This window comes from Papaver somniferum, chromosome 7 (assembly GCF_003573695.1).
Source record: "Papaver somniferum cultivar HN1 chromosome 7, ASM357369v1, whole genome shotgun sequence".
NCBI lineage: Eukaryota > Viridiplantae > Streptophyta > Magnoliopsida > Ranunculales > Papaveraceae > Papaver > Papaver somniferum.
Window position 1 is genome coordinate 96,111,624 of NC_039364.1, and position 11,670 is coordinate 96,123,293.

Below are 11,670 nucleotides of genomic sequence, written 5' to 3' on the forward strand. Positions count from 1 at the left end.
GGTCTAGCGCGAATAGGGACTCCATAAAATTCAACACATATGGGGCGTCCAAGAGACACCCGAGAATTGCAGGTATATGTTTCATTTGTCGGAATTCAGACGCGAGAACTGTGATAGTTTTTGTGCAACCATTGAGAATAACCCTGGACCCACCAATCAGCACCCTGATAAGTAACATCAGAACAATAACAACCATCTCAGAATGCCGGTCCATCCCGAATAGGGACTCCATAAAATTCAACACATATGGGTCGTCTAGGAGACACCCGAGAATTGCAGGTATGAGTTTCATTTGCCGGAATTCAGATGCGAGAACTGTGATAGTTTTTGCGCAACCATTGGGAATAACTACTGCATTAATGACCGGAACATGGTCCACATTAATGACATCTAGAATAGAGACGATACGTCAATGGCTAAAAGTACTCTTTGAGAAAGATTCTGAAAATTTCAAGCGTTTCATAAATTCTTCGACTGAATCATTATGGTACTTATGTATCATGAATGATTGCTGAAATAAAACATAAAATATGCCGAACTCCATATTGCGCTATCCTGCACAATTATAAAAAGGTGACCAAACAACAAACAAATTAGCAAACTATGCATCAAATGAATTTTTTTTTTTTTTTTACAATTGTCACTCAAAGAATAAGAAACAACATCTCCAAGTGCTCGCCGAACACACCCTTAACGAATGCTTTCACTTTTACTTTCTTTTTGATAGGGCAGTGCAGTGATCCCTAAACCACAACCAAACTCTTTTAAATCGGTGTTGGTTTGGCAATTACGGGATTCGAACCCCTATCTTAACAGTGGGTGCATGAGAACTATCAGGTAAAATAGGAAAGGCATCTAATCAAAATAATCTAACGGCTGTAGCTTAGTAAGATGAATCAAAACCACTAGTCACACGTGAGGATAACACATTCTGATATCTCCAAGAACCCTCTTTTATGCTATGTGAGTTCCTGGGACTATCCGGAAAAACAAACAATTTATCTAGGGCACACAATTGAATCGACCAGTTGTAATAGTAGTTGTAGTAGAAGAAGCAGAACTTAGCAGAGGAAAATTTCCCACAAAACTTGTATCAATGGCGGATCCTCCGTCTCTTCCTCCACCACCAGAAATCAAAACAGAAATTAAATCAGATTCAGAAAATCAAACAGATCCTTCTCTTCCTCCTCCATCACTATCTTCATCAACACCATTACAATCTTCATCACCATCTTCTTCTTCTCTTACACATGTATCGGAATCCCCTAATACAAATCCATCAGCAGTAACTCTACAACCTCCACAATCACTACCACCACCTCCATTGATTCAATCGTATCAGCCTAATGCAGGAACAATACCTCCTCCAGGTTTACAATTTCGTCCGATCCCACAGTTTTCATCAATTCCAAATCCTAATATGCAAAACCCTAATTTTCAGAACCCTAACATTCAAAACCCTAATGTTCTACCTCCTGGTGTAAATCCTGGTGGTGCTGGTGCTGTCAGTATATCTGTTTCGCCTTTACGTCCACCTGGTATGTATCAAGGACCACCTTATCAGCAGATGCCTAATGGATACTCGACTATGCCGCCAGGATCGATTCCTCCTCCCGGTGGGTTTTCTCCTCCTTTTTTGCCTAATACTTTCATTTTTTTGTGGAATGGTTGAGTTGTAATTTCTGTTCAATTTTGATGAATTATTGGTGAAATTGTTGCGTTAGACTTCACAATTATTTGATTGAGCGATCTTGTTTTTTTTGACAAAGAGTGTAAATTTGAAGTAGTAAGAATTTTATTAGGTCAATGGGAGGAGAGAATCATAGGGGTTGTCCACAAAGGCTCAAATAGATGTGGATATAATTTTTTGGATTATAGAAATTTGTGTTGTAAAATTAAACTAATATAAACTGTGGGTTTAGCGGGGAGAATACCAGAGACATGGTGAATACCATGTTGGTTAGTTAAGGGATGCATTTGGTATCGATGACGAGATATTTTGTCCTACAGTGTCTTGATTGATCATGGTGAAAAAGGTCGGCAGGCTTCATCTTGCGCTTTAAAGATCCCTACTACTTCAACGTCTATGTTGGTATGCATATATTCTCTTAGTTTTATTGATTTTAATAAGAAAAATTGTGGAACAAGGCGTTTCCCCATTATAACTAAAGATGAGTTTTAGGATGTACAAAATTCGAAGTTGTCCTAGATTGTCGATTGTTCGTGTTTAATCTTACCTTTTCATTATAATATTTCACTTTCCCTTATTAATCTACCTTCTGGTAGACATGAAAATACTTCTCCATTTTTGCATTCATGTGTTCTTGATTTGCACGACAGAAGACCATGTGTAGCAAGTGAATGCTCATTGCGCTTTGTTCTAAGGTATTGCAATTACTTTACTTGAGACATACATTTCCCCTTGTTTTTCCATCTATTTTTCTTGTTTGTTACAGAGTGTTTTGTGTTAACCAATATAGATACTAAAAAAATGAAACATTATCATAACTTTACTCTTTGGATCATCAATTGAATCCCCTTGCTGGGAATAAGATATCTTAAGTCTTATGTTGGTCAATTTCCAATTAGTTCCTGGGTAGCTTTTAAAGGTTGTTATTCTCCAGAAGATGCATAAGGTAAGTCAACTTTACATAGCCATAGTTTATAAGCTGGATGCTATTTTCTCCATGTTGCTTCAGGTTGTCTATTCAGCTGCTGGTAGTTGCCATACCTGTGCTGCTCATCTCTGTTATGCTTGTATTTTGTGGTAACAGAATTTTATTGTTCTTGCTTTTTTCTGCATTAGCCAATTAGTATTTAATGGTTATAAAAGACAATTACCACTATTTGCTGGTTAATAAACATTACCTAACTATTTTCTGGAGATTTTGTTTTATTTATTCAGGAATGCTTCGTTACCCCAATCCTTATGCTTCCATGGTTCGACCCACATTTCCTCGTCCACCAGGAACAATGGGTATGCTTCCATTGTTGTCACGTCCTCCTATGCCAGGGATTCGTGGAGTTCCTCCATTTGTCCAGCCAGTTGTCAGGCCAGTTGTCCCTATTGTTGCTCCGACTGAGAAACCACAAACCACAGTTTATGTTGGAAAGATAGCTTCAACTGTAGAAAATGACTTCATGTTGCCTCTTCTGCGAGTATGGTCTTTCATCTATTGACTGCTGCATTTTTTTTTTGTGTTTTATCTTACAAATATCTCAATCTCCAGCATCTCCTTACTAGTTCCACGTTCATAACGTTTATTTGTAAAGTGCTTCTTGATTCTTACATTTGAATTGTTTTTCTGTGAAGCTTTGTGGACCTGTCAAGAGTTGGAAGCGTGCTCCAGAATCAAGTGATGGAACCCCAAGAAGCTTTGGGTTCTGTGAGTTTGAGTCAGCAGAGGGGGTTCTTCGAGCCCTGCGCCTACTAACCAAAATCAACGTTGATGGACAAGAGTTGGTGGTAAGAGTTTGATTCATAATTTCTTTTCTCTGTGACTAATATCATCTTTCCCCTGTGCGTTCACGTTTTCTGGTCTCCCATCCTTCCATTGTGTCCAATTGAAAATTTCTACCTACAATACTGTATCTATTTATGTCGTTCTTAACAGACATCTGTGATATACGCCTTCATTAGATCCTGTTTAACACCATCTACAAAAAGGCAAATCTAGTTTTCATTTTCATGCTTGTGCGTCTAATCAAATAAAGCTTTTGGTAATGCATTTTTTTACATAATTTTTAGGATAATGTGGGAAAGTTCAATTTAGGTTGCATTGTTATATGCTTTGCTACCCTTGTTAGCCAGAGTAATTTCTACCTTATTTACCTTAAATTTTTCTACTCTTGTGGATTTATCATTTGTTTATATTTACACAGCTAAACGTTAATCAAAAAACAAGAGAATACTTGGAGCGCTATGTTGAAAAGAAAACTGAGAGGGAGAAATTGAAGGAAACTGAAACTGATGGTACTGAAAAAGAAGAAGAGTCTGCTCTTGGAGTTGAGAAGAAAGAACCTCTAAAACCCTCTTTGGAGGACCCAAAGAAGGATGTTAATGATTCAGCTGATAATGAGAAACAGGATACTACTCAGAATTTCGGGGTTGTTACTGATGAAGACCGAGAAGCTGATCAGGATGTTATGGATAAGCTTAAAAATATGATTGAAGAAAGGTTAAAGACCAAACCTCTCCCCCCTCCCCCAGCACCAACTCCTGCCGATGCTTCTGGAAAGTCGAACTCTGAAGTTCCAACTAAATCGAGAGATGCGGAGTCGGATATCGATATCATGAAAACTGGTACGTCTTGCAGTGATTTCTACTTTGTGGCTTTTTGGATAATCTTTCCTTGTGAGGCTAAAAGAATTCATACCCTGGTGTAACAGATGTAGCGGAAGATAAAATTGATGATGAGATGACTAGTGAAAACAAAACTACCAGTGAGCATGATAGAGCTGAAACAAGCTCACCTGACAAGAATAGAAGGCATGATAGGAGAAGCAGAGATAGGGACAGAGAGCGAGATCTGAAAAGGGAAAAGGAGCGAGAGTTGGAAAGATACGAGAGGGAAAGAGAGAGAGAAAGGGTAAGAAAAGAGAGGGAAAGAGAAATAAAAATACGGGAGGCCGAGCGGTTGTACAAGGAGCGGGTTAAGGAATGGGAGTCTAGAGAAAGAGACAGAGAATATCAGCGCCAGCATGAAAGAGAGCGGGAGAAGGAGAGGGAACGTGAGCGCAAGAGGGAGATCAATGATCAGGAGAGTGATAGTGATGATGACAGCTCAAGGAAAAGGAGGCGTAGGAGTAGTATGGTTGAGGAGAAGAGGAAAAAGAGACTACGGGAAAAGGAGGAGGACATGGCGGACCGAATAAGGGAAGAGGAAGAAATTGCTGAAGCAAGGAGGAGAGCAATCGAGGAGCAGCTGCAATGCAAAAATGAACCCGAGAATGATCCAGATCAAGTCAATGGTGGAATGGAGGATGTTGTCATGGAAGATAATGCTGTTGAGGATCGGGAGGATGCAGTTGAAAAAGCAAATGAGATCGATTCTGTTACGGGCAATCACACTGGTTAGTTTCTTGAAATATTTTCTCAAGTTTCTTTTCTTAACTATGTTGGATTTTTCTTGAAAGATTTTCTCAAATTTGTGGTAGCCACACTGGTTAATTTCTTTTACGTCATTTGACAGATGACGTGGCGATGGCCAATGGTAATAGTGGTGATGACTCGAGCATGTTATCAGTTAGTGCTTCTGATAATAGGCATTGCAACGTTCCAGCTCGGAAGTTAGGGTTTGGTCTGGTAGGATCAGGAAAACGAACAACTGTACCTTCTGTTTTTCATGAAGAGGATGATGATGAGGCAAGCAAGGATAAAAAGATGAGGCCTTTAGTTCCCATTGATTATTCTACAGAGGAATTACAGGCCGTACAACCTACTGCTGCTTCCGGGGCAGCACCACCAAATTTGGCTGCGGCAGCAGAATTTGCTAAACGTATTTCCAGTGTTAATCCCAAAGAAGAAAGGTACGAAGTGGAAAGGGATAGAAATAGACGCTCTGGTGACAGGTTGAGTCACCGTGATCGAGATCGAGACCGGAACGATGAGGAGAGTAATCATGTAAGAGATGAGGTGAGAGACAAGGCTCATGACAGGGAAAGAGAGCGAGAACATGGTCTAAATAAGCTCAAGACACCAGAAAATAAGAAGCTTTTGGACGCGAAACAGTTGATTGATATGATACCAAAGACAAAGGAGGAGTTGTTTGCATATGACATAAACTGGGACGTGTATGAAAAGGTGAGAATTATTTTGTGTTCTTTTTGTTATGAATCTCTGACCATTAAATTTCTGGTATTGTTTTGCAGCATGAAAGTTTAACCCTTTTTAGTTTTAAATTAGTGGATAAACTAGAGATTTCAAGGAGGTATCCTAGTCCTCGTTACTTTAAAATTTGAAGTAGGGTTGAAACTTAGTTTCGTGTCTGACTGTTAGAATTATTACACTCAAGATTAGTGATGCGTGGTTCATAACATAAGAAAACATAGATGAGTAGTCACCCCTACCTTCTCCTTGGTGACTGGCAGATTCTTCAGATTTTTGGGGAAATACTTTAAAAACAAAAAATTGGTAAAAATATTGCTCCAAGACAAATTTGAACCACATGAGATACCAATCCCTTGAACCCAAGTAAATATCTAGGGAACATTGTCCGAAAGACTGATCCTTGTGGAGTTCTCTGCTTTGACATCCTGTTATAACATTAAATATCAATTAGAGATGTATGTATTTGGTCATCTATTTCCTTGATTATATTTGCTCTATTTAATAATTTTTAAACGACCTTCTTTGTGATGATAGCATGAGCTACATGAAAGAATGAGACCATGGATTTCTAAGAAAATTACAGAATTCCTTGGGGAGGAGGAGCCGACATTGGTTGATTATATCGTGTCTAGCACCAAAGAACATGTTCGTGCATCCCAAATGCTGGAGCTGCTTCAATCCATCTTGGATGACGAGGCAGAAATGTTTGTGCTTAAAATGTGGAGGATGTTAATCTTTGAGATCAAGAAAGTAGAGACGGGTCTCTCCTTGAAGCCCAAGGCTTGACCACCAGATTCATGTTTTTCGTTTTCCTTGTTCTCTAGCTGTATTTGTTCGTCGCAGTCTATCTCCTTGTTATTTGTCCAAGTACACATCAGACAGAAAGGAAAGATTTATTCAATAGCAATCAATACCAATTTTGTGCTTCGAAATTGACCATCTATCTTGATTCTTTAGCGACTTTCCTTGAGGATACTATGTTAATTTTGATTGATATAGCATGTTAAAGCATATTAGATTAGTGAACAGTGAACAGAGGTACTACTTGATCTTTAAAGCAGAACATACGATGCATCACATTTTTTGGCGGTCATCCAATATACTAACAGCTAACAACCTGCTGGCAGCTGGAAGCTCTATTTAGAAGTCTGGAGATGCTTTCCTCAGTTTTTCATTTTTCTTTACTGGTTTCACCTGAAGCATGTGAGAGATGGAAGCAAGCCCAGGTTAGAATTTTATCTCTGGTGCACTTTTTAGGCACGTTTGGTGCGCTTAAAGAAAACAAGTGGGTGCAGTTGCCATAAGTTTTTAAGGTTATTTCATAGTATATATATATATACTCCCTGGGTTTCTAGAAACGAGTTACTATCACTTTTTTCGTAGAAACGCTACATTTATAGTTATATAGTGGGTTTTTCTAGTTGCCCTCTCTTGGCTTCGGCTTCAATGTTGCCTCGGCTAGGCTACTACTAGTACTACAACTAATCTTTCGGAATTGACATAGGCCAAGTCGAGATGAATTTCCTAGCTCCAGAAGCAGCAGTCCAAGGCCTAAATCTTTATCAGTCTTCAACATACTGGAGCAAGAGATTTAGGCCTTTGAACATACAGTTGTCCTCAAATGTTTGACCACTACGTTCTTCCCGTAGAATCCAACACACTGCATGATTGACCACAAGAGAATCCAACAGATTGCAACTGGAATTAGAGGCCAAACCTATTTAGGCCTTTGAACATACAGTTGTTCTCAAATGTTTGACCACTACGTTCTTCCCGTAGAATCCAACACACTGCATGATTGACCACAAGAGAATCCAACAGATTGCAACTGGAATTAGAGGCCAAACCGTCTTACCAGAACTAGAAAGATGCTGGTCATTTAGCCAAGGTATATTAGGAACTGCGGGAAAACCATGCCCAAATGGAAGGAGTAAGCATAGGCTGTACAGAGTTACAGATGTACAATTTACGTAGGGGTTTCACAGAGACAATTTATTGCTGCTTTTACAGAGACTATTTATTGCTAGCCAACCTAACCAAAATGAGGAAAAGACAAAAATATGATCCTAGTCGAATGCAAATTGTGCAAACGAGAAAAGTTAGGACCAACAAACTGAAGCTGGTGTTAGAAACCATAGTTGTTTTCGCCATCCTGGTGACAGAACGGACAGCTTCCGCACTTGAAGGAGACAGTTTCAATTCACAAGCGCTCCCAAATCACCATATTTGTTTTTTCAACATGTACTACAGCTGATGGAGGGACATGGGATTACTCCCATATAGTTTGAAGTTCCAAAATCAGGATGCGAACACTCTCTCTAGACAATAGAAGCAGGTCATTGAGTTGAACTGCAGATATCTGGATTAGGTTATCAATCTCGTAAGCTTGATACCTTCACCCCATAAATAATGCAAAGAAAACATAGTACAATAATTGTTTACTTTTAACTTAAATGATGAGTATATCTTTCACTTGTGGCTAACAAACATGTTTAACACAGTCATGACTGGTGACAACAATTACAAATGCTGTGCACTCCAGGGGTTAAACTGTCACAACTACAACCTTGTTATAGAAATTCTTACTTAAGAAAAAAAGAATTAGATGTGGATCTTACTATCTCAGGCCTCAGGCCCTCTCCAGCACATGGACGCTTTAGCTCGTATCTGAGAACTGTTTTGCTAAAGATATGGCTGCCACTTCGGTAGAAACAAATAGGGGTACACAACCAAGCATCGCTACCAAATCTCTCTGAAACTTGGCATACAAATCTTTTCTCCTGTAACTTGAGAAGAAGCTGTAAAAGCTGAACCCGGACTGCATAAAGTTTAATAGCTAATATAATTTGACAGTATTAGAACACTTCTACCAGCAAAAAGAACAGTTCGGTACTGAAAATTGAGATACATTTTGAAGCAAAGGGAGATACATTTTGAAGCAAAGGGCCGTTTGAAGATCAAAAAGAAAAAGATCACCATAGAACTATTTCAAAATTCCTTCAATTGTCATAATCACAGTTTAGCGGACAGCACTTCTTGGATTTTCAAGGATTACCCAACACTACATCTACATATATAATCATAAGAAGAACCGAATTAACCACTAAATCTCATATAAAGAATAACAAACTAAAGGTTTCTCTGACAGTCATATTCATATCTTCATATAAAAGAAAGGCTTACAACCTGTTGAGCCTAGGTTGGTAATGTAATATTGATAGGCGCCACATATCATCGAGAGCCTTACATACCAAAATCCAATATTTGGAGCCCAACCCTCCTAATGCTGTCTAAAGATACAGGGGAACAAAAATATATTAAGACAATACAGCCAGGTAATTATAGGCAAGAAAATAAACGACAACAGATACAACGGGTCAGGTTAAGCAGTAAGAGATACATGATAAAAAAAAACTACCTTATACATTGACACTTATGTTCACATCTCCAGATTATTCAAGTTCTCGGAATCTATGCAGTCCACTTCTAGTGCTCCTTCCTCCAATACAGCCTCGTTAGCATTGATAGAATCAGAGGCCTACTCCGCTGGTACTTCTCGAATTTTTTTTGTGGCTTCTCATCATAAGGCTTTTTGAAACTCCCCTTACCACAACTAACAATCCTCCTCCGATCCTGATAGAGGGTTGAGATCTCCGCTTACTTTGACATTTGTTATGCGAAGACTGAAACAGATGGATACCAATTTTCCCACATTCAGTATTTGCAGCAAAAACACTTTACTTACAAAAATCATTTGACCATAAGAGAGTAATGTGGATTTCCAGCCTGAACTTGTTACGGGACAGTCTAAACAAATGTTCCCAGACAAAAACAATATTCCAGTACATATTAATACTGGACCCCTACCGAAGCAGAGATCAAAGAGCATTTGAGACTAGGTAGTCATTTGTGCCAAGCCTTTGTGAATGAACATATTAGATAACACGAATACCACTGAATTGGCGATTATTCTCAACACCAATACAACTATACCAAATTTAAACACAAAAAAAATCTGAAAACGTACATGCATTGGAATCATTCTCTTGCATAAAACTGAGATACGGCCATTATCTTATCTACATTTGTCGTCAGTTGGCGGCAGTTGTCAGGATACTAAAGTCGGTCTAACCAGCATAATACACACGGAGTGACCATGAAATCGTGTCCTTAAACCCCTTGTATCACAAACCATATAATGTAACAGAATAACAAACAAGAATTGAATGAATGATGATACATGTGTATAATAAAGCCAAACTGAGTAAATATTTAATGCAATTTGCTAAAACAAACAACAACGAAAGCATCTAGATTTCAATTGAAATAAATGAAACAATAATCTAACACATGGCGTTACATTTGAGAATAATAACAAAATTATACACCAAACTGAAATAGATGTACATTCTGAGCATATGATCTCAGTTACAAGAGCATCTTCTTCTTTTTTCAGTTTCAAAAGATCATTTTCTGTAAGTTAATTTCAACAGGTCTGAGAATTACCTCTAAGTTCTTAACTAAAGAAATTAAGAAGTTACTAATGACAATTTTAAGTAAATCGATGAAGATCGAAAATTGAGATTAGGGTTTCTCCTGGTTCTTCTCTAAACTGTGAAGAATTTAGAGAGATGGTATGGATGACAGAGAATGAAAGTTCTGTACGAAGCTGAAGTGTACTCGACACATTCACTGAACTGACTTTGACTGAGCAACAACAGGGATGAAGATGTTGCACGTGACTAGGGACAAAAATGTAACATACAAAAATCAACGCAGCTAAGGGCCCGCCATACCATACGGAGACGTTAATCTTTCGTGAAAACTGGTACCTGTAGGGGCGGGCCTTGTTTAAAATTGAAACCTGTTTTGAGGCATACTGAAATTTTTTGAGGCATACTAAATAATGCTAAAATAGGGTCACCAAATAAAAAATAACATCACCCCTTATCCATCCTTTTTGGTAATGGCATAACTACCCTTACACAATTGGTGTTAATGATTATGATTAGATTTGATTAACTAGGAATTTTAAGGATTGATTAAAAATTATATTATTAGTGGTGAATTAGTAGATAAATCAAATTTATGTGAGAGAGTTGGGATTCTTGAGAGGAAGAAGAAGTGAAAAAAAAGTTGGGTTTTGAATTTTGAGATTTTAATGATTAGAAGTGACCAAAATGTGTGATTCAAATCATAGGTAGACTTCTATACGAGGTTTAATTTCTTTTTATAAGTTGAATCCGTCAAAAAATTTAATTTTTAAAACCCAGATCTACTGACCGGATGAATAGTTCGGCTGATAACTTTTCAGCCGAACCTCAGTTTTTTGAAAATATACCTAGGTTCGGTAGACAAGTTATCAGCCGAACCTAGGTATATTTTCAAAAAATTGAGGTTCGACTGAAAAGTTATCAGCCGAACCTAGGTAAATTTTCAAAAAACTGAGGTTCAGATGGAAAGTTATCAGCCGAACCTAGGTATATTTTCAAAAAACTGAGGTTCGGCTGAAAAGTTATCAGCCGAACTTCACTCTGTAACTGACGAATTTTGGTTCGGCTGATTCGAACAAAATCTAGCAAAGTCGCATTAGCCGAACATAGTGTTTCTCTAAATCATACACTAGGTTCGACTCAAAATTGATACTCCAAGATCAGCCGAACTGATCTTCTAGAAACCCTAATTTCATCTTTGAAATCATATTCTATCGATCAAACAAAATAAAATCAATCAAAAACAAGATGGGTTTGTTACACATACATTCTAAAATACATATAAGAGCAATTGAGATTTGGATTTCGCACTCCAACATCGCTCACTTCGATTCGTGTTTGCTTTGC

General features: G+C 38.1%; 1 protein-coding gene and 1 long non-coding RNA gene across 8 annotated transcripts; one reads left to right on the forward strand and one right to left on the reverse strand.

Moving 5' to 3' along the window:
- Positions 1-975: 975 nt before the first annotated feature.
- LOC113297909 (RNA-binding protein 25-like) lies at positions 976-6,769 on the forward strand. Of its 5 annotated transcripts, none has more exons than XM_026546507.1 (8): positions 1,485-1,616; positions 2,700-2,767; positions 2,906-3,159; positions 3,314-3,466; positions 3,883-4,303; positions 4,390-5,073; positions 5,193-5,803; positions 6,365-6,769. In XM_026546507.1, exons 2-8 carry the CDS (start codon positions 2,752-2,754, stop codon positions 6,614-6,616), a joined length of 2,391 nt encoding a protein of 796 aa, XP_026402292.1. In that variant the 5' UTR covers positions 1,485-1,616; positions 2,700-2,751; the 3' UTR covers positions 6,617-6,769. The 5 variants fall into 5 exon arrangements, with proteins under 5 accessions (XP_026402288.1, XP_026402292.1, XP_026402289.1 ...); XM_026546504.1 differs by having other exon boundaries at positions 1,499-1,616; positions 2,011-2,767; XM_026546505.1 differs by adding an exon at positions 2,011-2,385 and having other exon boundaries at positions 1,499-1,616; positions 2,700-3,159.
- A 961-nt stretch (positions 6,770-7,730) lies between these two features.
- On the reverse strand, positions 7,731-10,498 carry LOC113297910. 3 transcript variants are annotated; one of them, XR_003333896.1, is made up of 4 exons: positions 10,337-10,498; positions 9,249-9,513; positions 8,449-9,120; positions 7,731-8,189 (listed from the first exon to the last, which is right to left on the reverse strand). It is a non-coding gene; the product is annotated as an uncharacterized LOC113297910 (long non-coding RNA). The 3 variants fall into 3 exon arrangements; XR_003333898.1 differs by lacking the exon at positions 7,731-8,189 and having other exon boundaries at positions 8,262-8,648; positions 8,761-9,120; XR_003333897.1 differs by lacking the exon at positions 7,731-8,189 and having other exon boundaries at positions 8,273-8,897; positions 9,017-9,120.
- Between the last annotated feature and the right edge of the window lie 1,172 nt (positions 10,499-11,670).

Excerpts from the sequence above, each read along its gene's own strand:
- LOC113297909 (XM_026546503.1), top strand. The coding sequence starts at position 1,097 with ATGGCGGATCCTCCGTCTCTTCCTCCACCACCAGAAATCAAAACAGAA. Across the intron at positions 1,617-2,905 it reads AGGATCGATTCCTCCTCCCG|GAATGCTTCGTTACCCCAAT; the intron begins GTGGGTTTTCTC and ends TTATTTATTCAG. Across the intron at positions 5,804-6,364 it reads ACTGGGACGTGTATGAAAAG|CATGAGCTACATGAAAGAAT; the intron begins GTGAGAATTATT and ends TTGTGATGATAG.